Source organism: Lissotriton helveticus, chromosome 7 (genome assembly GCF_964261635.1).
Source record: "Lissotriton helveticus chromosome 7, aLisHel1.1, whole genome shotgun sequence".
In the NCBI taxonomy this organism is placed as follows: domain Eukaryota; kingdom Metazoa; phylum Chordata; class Amphibia; order Caudata; family Salamandridae; genus Lissotriton; species Lissotriton helveticus.
The window spans coordinates 381,838,740-381,858,432 of NC_136068.1; the positions used below are offsets into that span (position 1 = coordinate 381,838,740).

Below are 19,693 nucleotides of genomic sequence, written 5' to 3' on the forward strand. Positions count from 1 at the left end.
TGCAAAGTACCACCCCTGCTGCATTGTTTCCAGACGCGCCAAAGCTGACCACAGTTCTGTACTTGCCTCTTTGAAGTTTGAGAAATTGGTTAGTTGGGAGATGAAAGCTGAGATGTGAAAAATATCCGGCATTATCTTTCAGTGTATGAGTTGGAGATTTTCACAGCCTCGCTCCCTTATGTTAAGCAAAAGCAAAAATGACTTGGATCGGACTAGAGCAGGGCCACTGGAAGAATGTGATTTTTAAGTCTGTGACGCTTTCAGCACAATTATGGACTAGCATATTCACCGCAAAATCCATCATCAACTGCATAATCTGCAGATTTTAATAAAAATGCTTTTCCAGCAAATGGATGATATGTTACAAAAATGTGATGATAAGCGTTGCCTTGCAGTGGAGGGGCCCTTGAAAAGACTGACTGGTCCCATTTGTGTTGCATATTGCTGTATTTGGATATTAACCTGGGACTAATAAGGCAAAACGTTTGCCCAGACAGTGTTAATTTACGTATACATTGCAAATTAAGGAACTAATACTATTACAAAATATGTCTCATTACTCTGCATAATTTGCCCTTTCTTGCTGCATAATTTAGTCAACTGCCGCAGCAATTGGCCATCCTCTGGCACATAATTCTGATGGCGCTGGCGTAGAGGCGGTGAACATCACTGGCTCTAGGAGGTTGTACATCTTGTCGTTTTTGGTAAGAACGGTTACTTGTTTCAAAGCTTGAGATGTAATATTAGTTGTTTCCTTTACTAATAGGATTCCCAGTTTTCCATCTTTACTGTTTTTACTGACAAATACGGACAGAAAACAAGGTGTTTCCTTTCTATATTTATTTTGAAAAGCAGAAAAATACAAAAAATGGGGCTTTTGAGTGACTTTACATGCTGTCTGTTAATGTCTGGCAAGCAGCTGAGCAGATTGCCAGGTTGGGGATTTAAAAGAAACTGGTTGAGGTTTCCTTAAATCACTGCAGCTCTCCATATATATTTGTTTCATACTGCAAAGATTTTCATAGAGCTGTGTTATTTAATTATATTTGGCTATTTAGGGTGTTAAAATGTGACAGGCATCAAAGTATAACTTATTTATTAGTTAAATAAATGTGGAAATATACACGTTCCGACTTCATTCACAAGAAACAAAATAAATATGGATAAATATCGATAAGATTGCCCCAAAAAACATATGGATAAATACAGACAAATGTTAAAAAAATAAATGACATAAAACTAGGAGCACTACCAATAAGTAACTTTCAATGTTGGGGTTAATACTCTAAGCTTCTGTCCACTCGCTTCTTAAAACTCCCTAAAAGGCTTTGGGTTCTGCTTACTCGCTCCTTAATGTATTTGAGATCACCAAACTGCTAGGTCTAGCAAAAGTGACATTACCCACCCTTTGTTTCCTGATGACATCACACAGTTAACACCTTGTCCCCTCCATAAACACTCAACGACACCTATTTGCTGAGAAGGGTCTGGACAAGAGCTAGAATCTACAGAAAGTAAACCGTGCTCTGAGATTCCTCTTTATATTCTGTTTCTGCTTCTGTCATCTCGACTCTCTGAAAGGTTAATGCCTGGAGTACCAAAGGGGGAGCCTTTGGTTGCAGCTACCACTCAAACTGAAGTTTGTGGTCTCTTTTCTCCTCTTCCTTAGATGTAAGATTTCTAATTTCTTCGTCATGAAGTAAAATAGGCCTATCAATAGGCAAAGAGTTCCATCCTGCTTTTGGCGGCGGGGCCCAAGTTGGAGCAGCCTCAGCAGCACAGTTAAGAGCTGTGCTTCCTTATACGTGCAGCTGGCAGTCTCAGAACCTCTCTCTGCAGAGCGCCTCAGGAAGAATGAACAAGACCAGGCTTGAGGATGAGGTAGCGTCTTCCAAGGGCGGATGCCACCTTGGACTGCAAAATAAATATTGCAGTGAACGTTTCCGTTGGCATATTCTCCGCCTTTTTTAATTCCAAACACCCTGGAGCGAGACTCCAACAAATCTCCAGTCCCAGCCTAGCCAAGGCACCGTTGGCTCTGGACGGCCGCCAGGGTGCGCCGCGGCCGAGACCCTGGTCGCCACATCCTGTGCCCTCGGTGTCTTCTGTCGGAGCTTCCGGGTCGTGGCTTCGGTCAGGTTTATGAAAATGCCAGCAATGTAGAGGTCTCAGTCTCTTCTGAACCAATCGGCTGTTCTTTAAAAACTAATAATCAGGGGAGGGAAAGCTGTGAAACACTCCAGAACACACATTATTATACATCTAAAAATATTAAACTGTTTATCGCACCTTCGAGTTACTTCATAAAGAAGATTCAGGAAGAACACAGGTTGTACCCATGCACCCTAAGCACATGCCAAGGGAACACATTATGGAGCTGTGGTGGTACTTGAACTGGTTTTATTTATTGTATATTTATTTTAATGTGCCGCTGTAAAATAAAAAGGGGTTTTAGTTGGAATAACTTGATTGTCTATCTGGTCACCATGCAGGGGCGTAGCTTAGTCAGTTAGATTCGGGGGTTATGTAACAGGGATTTCCCAACCTTCACTGACATTGAAATGGCAAAATTAATGAAAATAGTTTTACATTTTAAAGGCTTTTCTGCACCACGTAAGAGATATCCAGTCCTTTGTTTATTCTTTACCTGTTTTGTGTTTGGGGGAAGAGGAGGGGTTGCTGTTTTCAAGCTTTGCAAAGTTTCATAGAGGCCTGTGTCTGTGCTATGACGGATGCTAATGTGAGTAAAAACCAGACCACAGACCCTGCTAGCTCAACTGGAGCTCCCTAGACCCAACCTACCACAACAGATTCCATTTATTTTGGGGTGTGTCACACCTCCAATACCCCCTCAATCCCCAGGACGACCCAATCCTGGTATAGGCTAACTGCACTCCTCCTATGGTCTATGCGAACAAATCTAGTGACAATCCCCTCTAATGGCCCCACTAATAATTCAAAAGCTTTGCTGAAGCCTAAATAACGCATATCTCAAATCCCGTATGAACAACAAACTCCTGATTAGTCAGCCAGACACCTAAACTATCCACCTTCCATTACCTATCAAGCGACGTAAGGAGCATGCTGGATAGAAAGTTATTTAAGGCATCACCTACTCGTACATTAAGCAGTCATTCTTCGGTCTGCATGGCGGATCCACCCACAACTGATTGACTGTCCTCCTTTTCTTCGTTTACTGTTTCTCCACAAGGACCAAGGGGCTGATGGAAAGCAGCAAGTACCTCCTCACAAAAACTGAAAACAAAGAATACACGCCACTCTCGCTGTTAATAGAAATCAGTTGTTTATCACATTTGGCTTGTGCCTGGTCATCTTGTAGCCACGGAGGATGGTACACTGCATGTTTTCCTATACAAAAATGAGCTGATTCCTAAAGTCTTGTGGTGAAACTTCAACAGATCAGTCTATCTAATCTGCCTTTCCTCCCTACGCGGCATCCTGACCACATCAGAGAGAATAGTGATTGGCAACAGCATGTGTCTTTGATGTGGTAGTTAAGCTGGTAAAATTCCTGTTTGCCTTTGCTACCCTTTTTTTGATCCTGTTGATCCCTCAATTGTATTCTTGTTTCGTGAGCAATTTCCTATGGCCATCATTTTTGGCACTGGGATTTCCTGATCATGTGCAGGTCAGGACTCTGCCTTTGAAAACACAAGGAGATGATGGACGGAGCGCCAAAACTTTTCAGACACTCACCCCCAGTCACAGATCTGGGTTGAATCCATCATCGTTCTTTAGCTCACTTCGCCACCCCAGTTCAGACTCCGCTATATGCAAATCAGTCTTGACCCTGTGCCTCACGGGAACAGTCCAGCCCGAACTGCCAAGCCATGTCTTCCCAGGATCGGAAACAAGCATCCTGAGACCAGTTTCAGGCTAATAGCCCTCATCAGCCAGGCTAGTTTGAATCCAGTGGCAAAGTGAGCAAGGGACCCATGTCTGGGCATACCTTGCCAACTTAGGGCGAACAAAGCAAACACAAGAAGATGATGGATAGAGCGCTGAAACTTTTCAGACACTCACCCCCCAGTCACAGATCTGGGTTGAATCCATCATTGTTCTTTAGCTTACTTCGCCACCCCAGGTTAGACACAGCTATATGCAAATCAGTCTAGACCCTGTGCTTCATGGGAACAGTCCAGCCCGAACTGCCAAGCCATGTCTTCCCTGGACCAGAAACAAGCACCTTGGGACCGGGTTCGGGCTAACAGCCCTCATCAGCCAGGCATCTGCCTTTCTCAGCCATCTGCAGGAGGCTCTTTTTTGACATCTTCACTCTTCCAGTTCAGTGATGAACAGAATGTATTTTCATTAAAAACAAAAACGTTTACACCTTTCTGAAAACACCCTACTCCTGGCCTTTGATCAACTAGCTTTCTTGTCCTCTTGAGCCATATGGGTAGTACCGCTCTTAAGAGGTCTTCTGAAAACCACAATTTATATGTTGCATAGAAACGTAAAGTGCAATTTGGACAGTGCATCTATGTTACCTCGAAGTAGAGTATGGCAGGGGAATTCCAGTACTGCCGATTCCACGCAGTCTCGTAATCTGCATCCTTCTAAAAGCAGCTCATAGAGGAACAATACTTTTGCATGTCTGTGCATAGTACCCAACTAGACCGAAGACTAGCCAGTGAAGAATGTATCTTAAGGGTCTCTTTTGAGTCCCTCTGTGATGTAGATATTTGAATTAGAAGAAGTCTCCTACACTTCATTGAGATAGATTGGAGAACAATCCAGGTTGCAACAGGAAATTGCTATCCAATGCCTTGATCTCAGCTACACCCTTGAGTGCAGTGCTTCCGAGAGAGAACTACTGATTGCCTATAGGGAGCACGTTTCACTATGCAATCACAGCAGCATTGCGAAATCATGTAGCTTCTGGATTGGAACCCTCAAATATAAGCTGTTCTTCATTCATGATATGCATAGGAACCCAGGTGGAACAAATTGTTTAAACTAGAAGTCCATTGGAACGGGACTCTGAACACAAAACCATCAAACAGCTCGTCCACAGGTGGAAATATCTCACTTGACTACTAGTTCAGATTTGCTTTCACTTCAAGGCATTCTGCATCATCTCTCAGACCTAGCAATGTCCTACCTGACGGAGAAAAAAATCAATACCCTATCCCAAACTAGCAACAATGCATTTTTTTGTTGCTTTGACCCTGCCAATGAATTCCAGAATGCACCCAGCATCTAGGAATAGTCGCCTGTCATTCGTTTATAGCCCAAGAGAGTAGCTGCATTTGCCATTTTTATTAGGCCCTGTCTACATCCTTTGTTTTGGAAACTTTTAAAACGACCACCATTTTGGTAATATGGAAAGCAGTGTGCATTTAATATCCAAGTCATTTTATGAATTGAAAACCAAGTTATCGGTGAGGATGTACTTTCTAGCCCAGTGGCTCTTAACTTGTGGTCCGGGGATCCCTGGTTGTCCATGAAGCCTACTTAGGGGATCAGCGACTGCTTAGCCAATTAAATAATAGATTAATAAAGTGTTTATAAATAAAAAAGGAAAATGTGAAATTGAAGGCAAAAAATATCCTAAAATTGATATGTGGGCCTAAAATTGATTTGTGGGAACAGTAAAACTGCATCAAGCAAGATCTAGTATCGATGCTGAGTGGCCTCAACTAAATTTAAAAAAGCTCCAAGCTTCCCAATAAAATTAAAATGTTGGAATTTTTTTGTATTTGTGAATTAAATTGTTTGATGAATGCTTGTTTCTGTATTTTTGTGTTTATTATTTTGTGGTTTAAGTCTTCGGAAATGCTTAGGCTTCAGTCGCCAGCTTCCAGTAAGGACTCCATGGGCAGTTCCTGGATTCTAATAATCATTCAGTAGTGGTCTCGTTTTCCAGTAGTGATTAAGTGGGGGTCCACAGAAATCAAAAAGTTTACTTTTGTACCCTGTATCGTTTTTTTTGTTTCTTCAGATTAGTGAGCCAGTAGATACACCCTAGCCTTAGAAATATTCCCATAGAGCTATTCTGAGGCCAGTGGAGAAGGCTTATGTTTCAGATGTACAAAAAGTTCTGTTGCTGAAGTTGTGCAAGAGCTGCATGCAGAATGAGGCGCAGGGGCACTAGTCAAGATGTGCGAGCTGTCTGTAGAGCGATTTCTCTGTTAAGACATAATCTTATCATCCACTCACGTATTCAAGGAAGGGCCAACAGCCGCAACCAGTTTAGGGCAAGCGCTATTCAGTGTTGAAACAAATTAATCAGGTTATGTCCTGCTACTGTTCACTCTAAAATTGATGTAGGCAGACTTTTCATTTATAAAAATATATCATTAAAAGATTGTGTTAAATGATCAGGATGTTTCATTTGGCAATTTAAAATGCCTTGTGCCTGGTCCCTATCTTTTCTCCTCTTTGATGTTTCTTCTTGTTTGTATTGTAATGAACATGCTTTGTAAGGAATAAAGACACACAATTGATGGACGGAATGCAGAACAAATCAAAACAATCACCCCCAGTCAAGAGATCTGGGTTAAATCCTCATTCTTTTGCTTACCATGCCACCCCAGTTTAGACCTGGCCATATGCAAATCAGTCTTGACCCTGTGCCTCATGGGAACAGTCCAGCCCGAACTGCCAAGCCAGGTCCTATCCTGGCTGAAGAGGGGTGAAACCCCAAAACTGGTCCTAGGATGCTTGTTTCCAGTCCAGTGAGGACCTGGCTTGGCAGTTTGGGCTGGACTGTTCCCATGAGGCACAGGGTCAAGACTTATTTGCATATGGCTGGTTTCAAACTGGAATGGCATGGTGAGCAAACAAATTATGGATTTAGGCCCAGATCTCTGTACTGGGGTGAAAGTATGACATTGTTCTGAATTCTGTCCATCAACTGTTGTTTTTGCATTTTTAAGGGAGTTAAGCATTAATGACCTGCAAAGTAGTTCATATCAAGCTACAGTTTTACTGGAATTATATTTTATCATCAGATAGCACAGCAGTTTAATGCAAGGTTTGTGGAAAGGGGTGTTAAACCTGCAAGAAACTGTTGTGAGCTGAAGCGAGCCTTGGACAACTCTGAGTTTCATCCTTATACGCAGTGGTTGAACTGGGCGGGGTTTGTTTTTGAGGGTTGTGCATTACATTTTGTGCACAGTTACTTATACTACAAAAATATAGTAACAATGTTTTTTTCCTATTTAGTAACGATTCTGACCACACTCGTTGGCCCTGCCTCCATTGTATTTAGGATCACCTTTCCAATACCTATCTTATGCCCTTCGACTGCTGCTTTTAAGCCTAATGAAATGGTTACACTGGTGTGACATAATAGTAACACATATGGTAGACCTTTGAGGCTTAGATGTGTTGGCACAACATAACTCAAGCATCCAAGCCGGCGACTAGCCGGTTACCGATTGAAGGCTGCATCACTGGCGCAGTAGTTTGCCTTTATCAGGGAAAATCAGATTTAAAAACGCAGAGAAACTCCGTTCCGAGATTTTAGGCGACGGCCAAGCTGACTGCAGGAGCTTAAAAGCTTCACTTATCTTTTCAGCTGGAATCGATGAGGCTGTTTAAGATTATGTTCTAAATCCAAGCACATGTCATTTCTAAAAGGGGCACTTGGGTACTGAACGGATCTTATTTTTTTAATAGTGATAAGTTCCTTTTTCACGATGGTCACCAATTTTGTGTTTTGAGAATAACTTTGCTCACATTTTCCAATGTTTTCTGCTATTTGACACACACTTTGCATGTAAAGTCAGCCTTGGTGGGCTTAAAGTAAATCCAATGTCCTTGCATAAATCAGCAGATGACGATTCAGAGCACATTACGTTTACAGTGGGGCTTCGCTTCTAAGTGCATCTGCTCCTCCCGCTAGTAACATCTCACTGGCATTCCAACCAGTAGTGTACTTGCATGTACTGTCACCATATTTATTAACATATGCTCATTAATTGATAGGTACCAGGTACGCATTAAGCAAATAGGTATTTTAGGTCAATCCTACCAGACAGTGCACACGCTGTCCATTGCAAGACATATTGTGACTTACTATGAACACAGAGGGGCTTGGCACCCACCCATTGCTGACCATTGGTTGACTTTCATTGTCACTCTCATTTGCCTGCTTCTTATTTGTGTCCCAGCTTGTCAAACTTGTGTTTGTCCCTTCCATGGCTCAAGCAGTTCCTCTTTACCATGTGAGTTTTTGCCTTGTGTCTGTTCTTGATGTCAGGAGACTACTACTTCATCTTGTGAAAACACTCAAAGAGAGTGCATGCTTTTTAAAGCTATCTCCCTCATGTAATTCTCCCCCCTCTTGCTGATGCTTATCCCCTTGTGTTTCTCTCCACCCCCAACTCCCTGTGGTGCTTGTTTTGGCACTTCAGTGTTGCATATGCCCCCAACCCCTGTGTTTATTCCTGGTCTCTCTGCCCTCCCTGTGTTGCTTCTGTCTCCCCCTCCCTCCCTACCATAGTTTTTCAACTGTCCCCCACGCACCCCCGAAATACTCTGTGTTGCTTACGTGATTCCTGTGTTGCTTCTGACACCTTGCTGCTTCTGCTGCACCGCCTACTTAAAAAAAAACTCACTTTTTAATGGTTTGTTTTGTTTTTCGTTATTGATCCAACTTGAATCGGTAGCTAAAAACAAACAAAAAAAAGCGGTGTACCATTTTGTAGGTGTGCGCATACTCCTTCAAAATGGCACGAGTGGCTGCATAAAGATTTTTTCTACTTGTTTTACTTTAGCCATGTTCCACATCCTAGAGTGTGATGCGTAGCGTGGCTAACAACCATTGTCAAAGCCAACTGGTCACAAAAGCAAGACCTATTGGTTTTATCAACATATAGGAAAGCAGCGGGGTTATAGATAACTGCACCACCCAGGTTAGTCACGTGGTATATATGTATTGCCTGCCTCAAATGGTCAGCTGCCACATGACCACAAATAAAAACATAAGCTGTAGAAATATGAGAGGCAATAGACCCGAGTAGCAAGTAACACGATGAAAGGCGTACAGATTGATAAACAATCTGTAGTCGTTGGTTGATCTCTTGGTATCTCTTTCTTATTTCAAACACGCTTGGTATATATCTTTTTGTGTCAGCCAATGCGTTTCTCCCAAACCTGGGTTTCTTCAGGGCAAAAAGCTATAATGCAGAGTACGTGAGCCAAGGAAGTAAGGTCCGGTATATCGTAGTCCGCGTGGACCATCTGCAAATAGGGACATCTATGAATTGGAATGGCCTCAGGCCTGTGTCCTTATTAAAGAGATCTCAGGCTAGGTTGTAAGGTCAAAGGCCAAAGTGCCTCCAAAGTTCTTGAGGTGATTTTAGTATGCCGCAGTGTAGCGATTCCTGACCCGTGTCCGGCTGGTGTGTGCAACGAGGCGAGACGTCCAACGATCGTTTGGGATGGGGAGGGGTGGGGGAAGCAACGGATAAAGCTGTGCTGGGCATGTGAAGGAGAACCACCACACGTGGAGGGGAAAGCACAAAACTCATACACTCCCAAGGTGTACTGGAATCAACAGGAACATGTAGTTTCATTATGTGGAGACTTAGAAGCCTTCTAGTCATCTAGCCAAAAGGATGGTAAAGAATCTGTGCTCCAGGGGAGGGACAGACACAAGTAGAGGAAGGAAAACCATCCAGTAAGACTTAAGCCAATTAAATTGACAAGAAAGCCAACAACTGCTAAGCAATGGTCCAGCCCAAACCCCACATAATTATTGGTATTGCCCACAATATTTTTAAAATGTATTTATTGAGTTTTATATAGCTCAAACGTGACCCTATGGCATCAGAGCGCTTCACAGTTAGCAACATATACTTCAAATATATTTGGAGTAAATGCAGATACATAGTGACAGAGTGTTGAGGTATAAGAGGTATGAAATTGCATACGCCTTAATATGTAAGATACATTTGGGGTACAAATAGATACTTGGTGACATTATGTGACAAGGTGTACAAGGACATTTTGGGAAGATTGTTGATACAATTGTGAGGTAGGTACGGTATACAAAATACTTATTGATTTGCAGAGCACAGCTGCCATTGTACAAAATTACCGGTGCAGCAAAACCCATATTAGCAATAAATACGACAAAACAGGCTGAACAAAAGTAACGACCGGCATTGTAGGTCTGAGGTAGCTTGCAGGTGGGGGGAAACTATAGATACATATTTACCCGGGGTAGTGGTACTCAGATTTATTTTGAGAGAGCTGTGAGGGAGCCCGCAGGCTAGCAGGAGCTTTAAGGTGGGTTTAGGTATTTGTTGAAGAGGACAAGCAATGGGTCTTGGACAACAGATAGCAAAAGTCTGTTTGCAGGTGAGACCTAAAAAAATATTCAAAGGCTAACTGACTCTTTTGAGCAATGAATTATGTGTCTAACTTGAGCTTAGAACATAGGTGTTGCATGGACTGGCACACAAGAACCGATTAATTTATACCACCAAAGCATTGAAACAAACCTCTCTCCCAACTAGATGCAGTGGGCCACTGAGTACTCCTTTCAGTAATGGAACCGCCCGGAATCCTCTGCCCACATGATGCGTTATGAGTTGTATGCTAGAGTAGCAAGAATACTCCATGGAGATGTATCAGTCTTAAAGGAGAAACCCAGATAAGTCCAGGGACTGTTCATTGGTCAAAGATAAAACGTTTAAGTGACTTTCTAAATTGAACCCTAAAAAAATCCATGCAAAGTTAATTCGCAAATTAAGCCACCAACCAGTGGTTGGTTGGCCCCAGGTGCTGAGCTTTGTCTTCTGGGACCCGTTGAGGAAAACTTGCCCTGCCTGCCGCTTTGATTCCAGCTACTCCGTGGCTCCATGGCGTGGCGCTCGGCAATGCTGCTGGAAGGCAGGATATGGCAGGATGAGGGTGTGCAGGCGACAGGATATAACAGGATGAGGGTTTGCAAGTAGCAGGAGGAGTAGGCATGTAGCGTTGGGCTCAAAGCTGTCTTTCCCAGCCTCCCGCCCTCTCGGCGGTCTCTCCCAGACTCTTGATTGGGCCCTGCACACTGCACTGCTCAGCTCCTCAGTAGCTCCGCTCGGCATAGCGTTGCTCAGTTCTGCCTCCTGTGATGCCTCTCGGCTTGATTGGCATCAACTTGCACAAAAAAAAGGTATGTCGGTCACACCGCAAGCTGGTTCAGGTCTGGGTACTTTCTCACTCATGCTATCTACCAGCAGGATATTCAAGGTTTCAAGTTTAACAGGAAAAGGAGGGCATCACACTTGAAATCTGCAGAAAAACAAGACTTTTGCCGGTATGTGAAAAGACTTCAGGCACGTATACTAAAATCCCATTGGGTTTTATTCCAAAACCCCCAGAAATAGTGTTTTGTGGTATGCCTGCGTTATCTGTGCTTTGTTATGTCATGTTATGTTAATTCCACTTCATATAGCACACAAATCACCCAGGGGCATCTCAGTGCTGATGCAGATGCATGATCAGGGAATGGGCATGATGGTTCAAAATAGATAAGCTTTGAGTTGTTTCCTGAATGTACAATAGTTGGGGGAGGAACGCAAGTCCGGAGGAAGCTTGTTCCAGTACATAAGATCAAGATAGGAGAAGGTCTTACCACCGCTGCACATTAGACGGATGCCTGGAACACACAGTAAGGCTTTATCGCAGGATCTTAGATTGCGGCTAGGAGAGTATGCTTTTATTTTTTTCTGGAGATATTGGTGGCCTTTGCCTTTTAAGGCAATATACGTAAGGCAACAGATCTTAAAGTAGGAGCACTTCTTTACTGGCAACCAGTGTAGTTCCTTCAGCAGGGGAGCCGAGGAAGTGCCAGAAGGGCGATTCAGAATATGCTTGGCAGCAAACCGTGTTTTGAACCACCTGGAGCTTGGAGAACTATGATTTGCTAACCTCTGCCAAAAGGGCATTGCCATAGTCCAGTATGCTTCTCACCATGGCCTGGACCAATGTTCTATGGGCCGTGGTAGGGAGGAAGGGGAAAATCTGCGCAAAAGGCGTAGATTGTAGTAGCATGAGCTTTAATTTTGCTCCTGGATCCAGTCTGATCATAATTGAATTAGATGGCTTCACCCAATGCTGGGTCGCTTTAGTATCTTAAACAGTCTTCTTGGGAAAGCTTGAAGTAAAAAACATTGGTGCTGTAGCTGGTATGTTAATGCTGGCCAGGCTGCTTGGTATTGCCCAGAGCATCTCTCCACTAGAGGTTTGGGAACCCATATGTCCCAGTTCAGTATGTTTGTTATTCCAAATGAAGTGTTTTTTAAAAATGTATTTTATTTATATAAGTTTTATGTAGCGCGAACATGATCCCGAAGGATATCAGAGCGCTTTACAATTTATTCTCTAAAGGGGCTGCACATTATATATTTAACTTAGGATTCCCTCCACCACCACTTCCACTGCACAGGATCTACTGAAGGCTTCATGCAGTCCTGCACGGAAGTATTAATGTCCCCTGTACCAACCAGGTGTTTACAATCCTAACCGAAGCAGCGCAGGATTGCGGGGAAAGACTTCGGTTTGGAAGTTTGGCCCATGAAGCATTTGCCTTAGGTTGGGATGACCGATGTGAGGGCAGTAAAGGGTGGAGTTTTTCAGGGATCAGAGAAATCCTGGAAAGGCGTCTGTGTAGCTGTGGCAGTCTGTGGGCCTCTCATTGTATCTGGTAGCTGATACATGGAGGTTTAATTCTCATTCTATCTGAGTTTTAAAAATAGCATCTCAGATTATGCCAAGGGTCATATTATATTATGGTTTCTGTTCTAAAAGGCTTTGATTATGCTATATTTCAGATGATACCGGACAATGACCATACCAGGACTCTAGTTTATGTCAAATCTTTGAATATTCACAGCTTCTGTATATGAAGATGCAGTGTTTATGAAATAGCTCTGTTTATACAGACCACAAGGCATTACCACAAGCTAAAACAACAGGTGATGGACAGAATGCAGAACATTGTCATACATTCACCCCAGTACAGAGATCTGGGCCTAAATCCATCGTTTTTTTGCACTCCACACCACCCCAGGTCAGACATGGCCATATGCAAATCAGCCTTGACCCTGTGCCTCATGGGAACAGTCCAGCCCGAGCTGCCAAGCCATGTCTTTCCTGGACCGGAATCAAGCATCCAAGGACCGGTTTCTGGCTATCAGCCTGGATAGCTTGACTCCAGTGGTGTGGAGAGCATGGGACTCACGTCTGAGCATACGCATCCCACTCGGGGCGACAAAGGCAAAAACAACAGGTGCAAAAAAACTATGGATTTAGGCCCAGATCTCTGTACTGGGGTGAATGTATGACAATGTTCTGCATTCTGTCCATCACCTGTTGTTTTTGCCTTTGTCGCCCGAGTGGGATGGGTATGCTCAAACGTGAGTCCCATGCTCTCCATACCACTGGAGTCAAGCTATCCAGGCTGATGATGGCTGATAGCCAGAAACCGGTCCTTGGATGCTTGATTCCGGTCCAGGAAAGACATGGCTTGGCAGTTCGGCTGGACTGTTCCCATGAGGCACAGGGTCAAGGCTGATTTGCATATGGCCATGTCTGACCTGGGGTGGTGTGGAGTGCAAAAAAACGATGGATTTAGGCCCAGATCTCTGTACTGGGGTGAATGTATGACATTGTTCTGCATTCTGTCCAGCACCTGTTGTTTTTGCCTTTGTCGCCCCGAGTGGGATGGGTATGCTCAGACGTGAGTCCCATGCTCTCCACACCACTGGAGTCAAGCTATCCAGGCTGATGAAGGCTGATAGCCAGAAACCGGTCCTTGGATGCTTGATTCCGGTCCAGGAAAGACATGGCTTGGCAGTTCGGGCTGGACTGTTCCCATGAGGCACAGGGTCAAGGCTGATTTGCATATGGCCATGTCTGACCTGGGGTGGTGTGGAGTGCAAAAAAACGATGGATTTAGGCCCAGATCTCTGTACTGGGGTGAATGTATGACAATGTTCTGCATTCTGTCCATCACCTGTTGTTATTACCACAAGCTATACATATATCGCAGCACTTTTATTATGCTGGAGTTCTGATTACAGCAAAGTTGAGGTATATAATTACCATTACTCTCCTCCTTACTTTCATTTTCAGAGGAGGTGTCTTGTGAATTGCAAATTTTATTTTACGCATTCCGTTAATTTCGCTAAATGTTACGTAAATAAACCCAGATTGAACTTGCTCTTCGACTCATAGGTTTCCACCAGAGGATCACTGAATCTAACCTTCTCCACTTGAGCACATTGTGCTAATTATTGTGCAGATCACTTCACCCCCTGTTCTTTTGTTCCCCTGTTTGCCATAAGCATGAGCATATAACAATACTATATCCATAACTGTACATTTGCATTTCACAAGTAGAGAAGCTCTGCAAAGTCTTATGAGGATCAAGAAGTTAAGAGCCTGATTCTCAAAGCTATTAGGCATGTAAATTTGACTTTTATGTTCGAAAGTTGATTAAGTACTCATGAAAGGATTTACTTGCATGAAGATTTTCCTGTGAGCAAATGTAGTCATGGGCTGGAAGTAGGTGGTAGATGGTAGTTCTGTAGCTGAAATGCCCCGTGATTTTGTGCAATCTCCCCCATGCTTAATTCAGCATCTTCTCTACAGCTCCTTGCCGCCCTGGAAAAGTTCGAAAATGTACTCCTTTCAAGAAAAGGAGTAAAACTTTTTACACAGTGAAATGAAACCCCTTTCCACAAAAGCAATAGTGGTGTAGGAAAATCAGTGTTTCCGACACGGAAAATATTTTCGCTCTGTAGGAAAAAGAAATAAAAGTTATACTAAGTGAATTTACACTTGCTCAGCAGATTTTCACATGACCAAAGCTACACTTCTTGAAGTATATGTGGATTTGCAGCTGTCTATGGTTTCCAGGCCCTCTTCTGTAAACTTGTGTAAATTCCTCATACATCTGCATTCATGCATGCTCGTAGACTTGTGGGTGCACGTTTGTGATTTTCTTTAAATGTGGAGACCCGAATTTATTGTTTTCATATATATATCACGTATGGCTTTCAAACTTGTAAGATGGTTTATTAAATGAACCCTGGAAATGCCATTTCAACTTGTGCTTAAAAATTGCATGACACTTCGGAAAAAAGTCTGTAGAAACCGTGATCTTTTAAGTTTGCAGCTATATTTTGGGTACATTTTGAGAAGAAATTGCACAACAGTTTAACAAAACTGTCAACATATTTCGTTTTTTTAACTTTAAAATGTTTTATGTGTAAATTTTATTTTGAAAGTAATCAGTTGCTAAGAGTCTTCTGTTTGTATTTGCATACCAAGTGTGTTCTAGGAGTATTACGAATAGGCACAAATTGTTACATTTTATCCGAACACGTGTAGTTTGTAAATTGACACCACTGACATTAATTCAAGCTGAAGTTACAATTCTGTGAATCTGCTTAAAAGGGTTTCCCTAACTAATCTTTGCATTAGTTAATCAAATATATAATTTTGAACACTTTGGACACGTGGATGCAAATCTTGCTTTGCAGCAAACAATCTTCTTTCTCACAGCCATACTGCGGCATCTCAGCTGGTAACCAAAGAACCTGTACTGTAAGAGTTGAGTAGATTTGTAAAGTGAACAAAATAAATCTCAAGAATTGTTGCCCTTTCACCCCAAACAATACACCCCGGGCATTGTGCTACAGGAATTGCCCCCCTACCTTCGGACGAGGCTACATTCCATAGAATGTGTTAGAAATCCACTCTTGTGCAAATAGCTTAGAATAATCACAACACGGAGGTTTAAAAAATAGGATCCTGTGTAAGAAGAGCCATCTCGCTTCTATCATTCATGACAACCTGAATTTGCTTTAACTGTATATTACAGACTTTTACAAATTGTTTTGTTTCCACTAACAATTGAAGATAGTTGGTGTTTGCTTACTTGAGGTAAATTTTACATTTCTAAAACTTGTGTTTTTTCAAAGAATGTGAAAAATGTATGCCACCTGAATTATCACTGATTTAACAAAGTATTCTGTGTAAATCAGATATTTATAATCATAGTTGTTGCGTGTTGCTTCCAATGTTATACCTTGTTTCTTTCTCTTTTGTTTAGTCAAGCTACCCCACGTGGGAGGATTTCATCAGCAAGACGATAAAATTGCAATCACAGTTAAGGTAAGTCAGTAAAATAAAATCATAGTATATTAAGGAAAACATGTTTCCATGCGTTTTAAAAATTAAATCTAGTACTTAGTTTAAGAAACCCCAGCCACTCATGCTGAAAAATCGAATTGCATGTTTATACATATGCATTTACGTACAAACAAAAAGTCACACACACATTCACTCACTCACACTCTCTCTCCCACACACACACTCACATTCAATTGAAAAGTCCAACTGTGTGGAGTCCCATCTCAGGGGCCGGGGATTGTGCTGCCGATGCCCTAGTACTCCGCATATAAATCCCAATGCCCTTACCACACTCCATCTCTGGGACAGGAAGCGCACAAGCCACTCCAGAACCAGTTTTGCAGCAATTAGTTTATATCATACGGCAAAAAACACAACTCGTTTCAACCCTAATGGATTTCAATCACTTGTGAATTATCTTGTGTGTTCCCCGTTCCAGAGAAGGATTGAGGGAAGTGCGTTTGGATGTCTGCCTGTCAGTCTGTCTGTCTGTCTGTCTATCACATCTTTACTGAAAGAAAAGATTAAAGTAACATATTTGGGTATAGTAATAAGATCTTAACTTACAATAAAAACACTGGAAATTCACTGGAAGAAAGTTATGGTGACGTTATAGTTAGGTGTGAAATAGCACAGAAATTAATATTTAGAAACCAAAAAACACTGACATTCACGATTTTCTGAGCTAACTATAACTTGCACCCCTGTCATGCAGTGCTTATTATCTCGCATATTACTTCACTCACATAATTTTAAATGATATTATTGATGACATCTCTGATAAACACTAAAGTGTTATATACAGCATAAAGTTGCTGTGTGAACTCATGTGGGGGTATAGCATGGAAATAGCACAAGTCCTGGAGACCGGTGTGATTGTGCATGGTGAAAGTTATATGGTGCACCATTTACAGTCTGAGGTGCAAGTATTACTCTGTGTTAAACAAGGTGATGGCAGAGGACATGGGAAGAGGATTTCAGAGGCATGTTTTGAGGTATGTTGTTTTTAAAGCCAAAGCCTGTTCAAAAAAGGTTTGTTACAGCCAAAGTTTCTGTTAACAAAAGATTATCCACCAGTGGAAATCGAGGCATGTGGCCATTTACAAACTTGTAATACAGTGCTATAGACAATTCTCCTATGTAGCAATGACATTTATAAGGAGTGGATGTTTATTTACAGAACTTTAAAGAAGATTTTGTGGCATTGCAGGATTGTTGAATAATGTACAATGTAGTGATGTCCCACTTAGAGGTGACTTATCAAACACTGGTGTTGTGCGTATGGCTCTAATGTTGTATGCTATTGTGCCCATCTCGGGTATGTTTGTAGTACATTTTACCAAACTACAGAGTGTTGTCCATAGGGCCTGGTGGCAAAATGTGCATTTTCGGCTGCAAACGCATACTATCTGTCAACCTCTTGACTCAAAATTGCAAGTCATGTGAAATCTTTGAAGGTAGAAACGCACTTCCTATGGAAACTGTGACCTAACTAGAACTACACAGTGGTGATGGCCACTGTGTAATTAATATATCTATGCTACTTTTCAGCATCGATGGATAGGGTATTGTGAGTTGGCCGATAAGACCAAACGGTTTTGAACAGTAATCCTAAACAACATATTAGCAGTGGAAGCACGCCGCTGTGTCCAATTACTGTTTTGTCACATGAAAGGATGCCTATTGTATAATCTGAAACTGAACAGCACTTGAAGCATGTGGTTATAATTTTCCTAATGGCAGGACAGATAATTCTTTTCAGTCCACCAGAGCAGGCGTATTATTTTATTACATCAGAACAGCTATCACATGTTTAGTCACTTCATGGACTGTTTTCAAAGCATTAGTCAAGACTTTGGCTTCTTGAGTAAAGTGGTAAATAATTGTCCATTGAAGTGGTGTAGTAGGTAAGGTGATATGTTTTTTAATTTATTGTAGAATGATAATTATGTATGTCCTCTGTTTATATATTGGAGAATGGAGTTGTCATCCAGATTTATGCTAGTGAGAACAAGTGGACAACAAGTAGTAGAAAGTGTCACTCAACATAGATGGATTACTGTAAACAAAATAAAGTCTCCTGGTCTATGATACGTTTGGCGAGAGGTTGCTCATTAATCAAAACAAACAACAGTTTTTGTAGCAAGGTGTCTCAACGGTTAACTCTTCCCTTTATTCTTGAGACTTCATAGACTAAGTATTCTGACAAACATATACCACTTGTTGTGGATATGCAAATAACACGTTCTACACCATTACAAGTGTTCTAATAATCCGAAGTAAGACATGTTGACTGTCTTATGCTTATTGCAAAAAGCTTTTGAGCTGAATAATTGTTGGAAAGGAAGCCAAGGTAGGACCTTCCGGCCAGTGAAATGCAATTTGAGTGTCTCAGGCTCAAACTTAAGGCTCTCAACAGTGAACGTTTGGATACATACCGAGGGATGGCATTCCCAAATATTTCTCTGTGGTAGCAGCTGCCCATTAAAGAAAGGCAGTGGAGTTTCCCAGAGGAGTGGACCACTGGAAGTAAACCACCTGATGGAGTACTGTACAGTTTCCATGTACCCATGTTGGTCTTAATTGCTAGGGATATGCTCCGTGCAAATCAGTTGGGCTCCCTTCTGATGCAGTTTGTAGTATAATTCCGGCAGACACTAGGTAAAAGTGCAGAATTACAGCAACCTCTTGTCAGTCTTTATTTTTATTTTATTTTTTAGGTGGAAGCCTGCCCTGGTTTGCAAAGCCTTCTGGGTGGACATTTGGAAATCTTCAATGGGAATGCATTCCTTCTTTTGCTTACGAGTGGCTTTGTGTTGAATAACTCACAGTTGTTTGCTTTCTATTTGCTCGCTTTATTTGTTTTAGGCTCTCCAATATGTCTTTGTCCCTCCTGTGGAGCATAGCCTGTTTTTAGTATTCTTCTATGAGTGCTCGCTTTCTGTAAACGGGCCTCTAAATTTTGTTCTGATTTTGTCACATTTGCTGTGCATTCGATGACAGAAGACAAATGCTGGCCTCTGTTTTCCGAGGGAGCTTCGTGTTTACTTTTCTTTGTCGGACTTCTAAATTAGAGGGTTTATGTTGCAATCATGCTGGGTACTGGGGGTGTGCTGGAGGAAGGCTGTACGATATTATATATCATTTTCTAGCACACAACAACATTTAAATATCTGTAAATTTGCTGGGCAAGTATTTCAGTATATATCAGAATTAGGAAAGCACCAATGAAGCACATCTTTTTGTAATTCTGGAGTGTGAGGTAACGGGTTTTTAGGAACCCGCTGGTGCCAGGGGATAACACCCGAAGACCTCTGAGTTCTCCCTTGTTCCGGACCACAGAAACACGGAGTCTTCTAGTTACCGTCAGAGATCAAGTTTTATTGGCAGCTACCAAGTAACAGGTGTCCTAAAAACACGACCGCACGGGTTGTGTGTTATCAGGAGACTGTTCGTTTTTACAGAACCAGCCGTCTCCTTATATACAAAAATAATAGCTGCAAGCAAGAATTCCTGAGTTTATGATATG

The 19,693-nt window shown here is 42.1% G+C and overlaps 1 protein-coding gene across 4 annotated transcripts in view; it reads left to right on the plus strand.

Moving 5' to 3' along the window:
* Positions 1–19,693, plus strand: part of LOC144768495 (protein MTSS 1-like) — a 563,908-nt gene that overhangs the window by 95,693 nt on the left and 448,522 nt on the right. For all 4 annotated transcript variants that reach the window (XM_078652201.1, XM_078652202.1, XM_078652203.1 and 1 more), the window contains exon 2: positions 16,085–16,146. In XM_078652201.1, the coding sequence (XP_078508327.1) occupies positions 16,085–16,146 (62 nt within the window). The remainder of the gene's footprint in view (positions 1–16,084; positions 16,147–19,693) is intronic.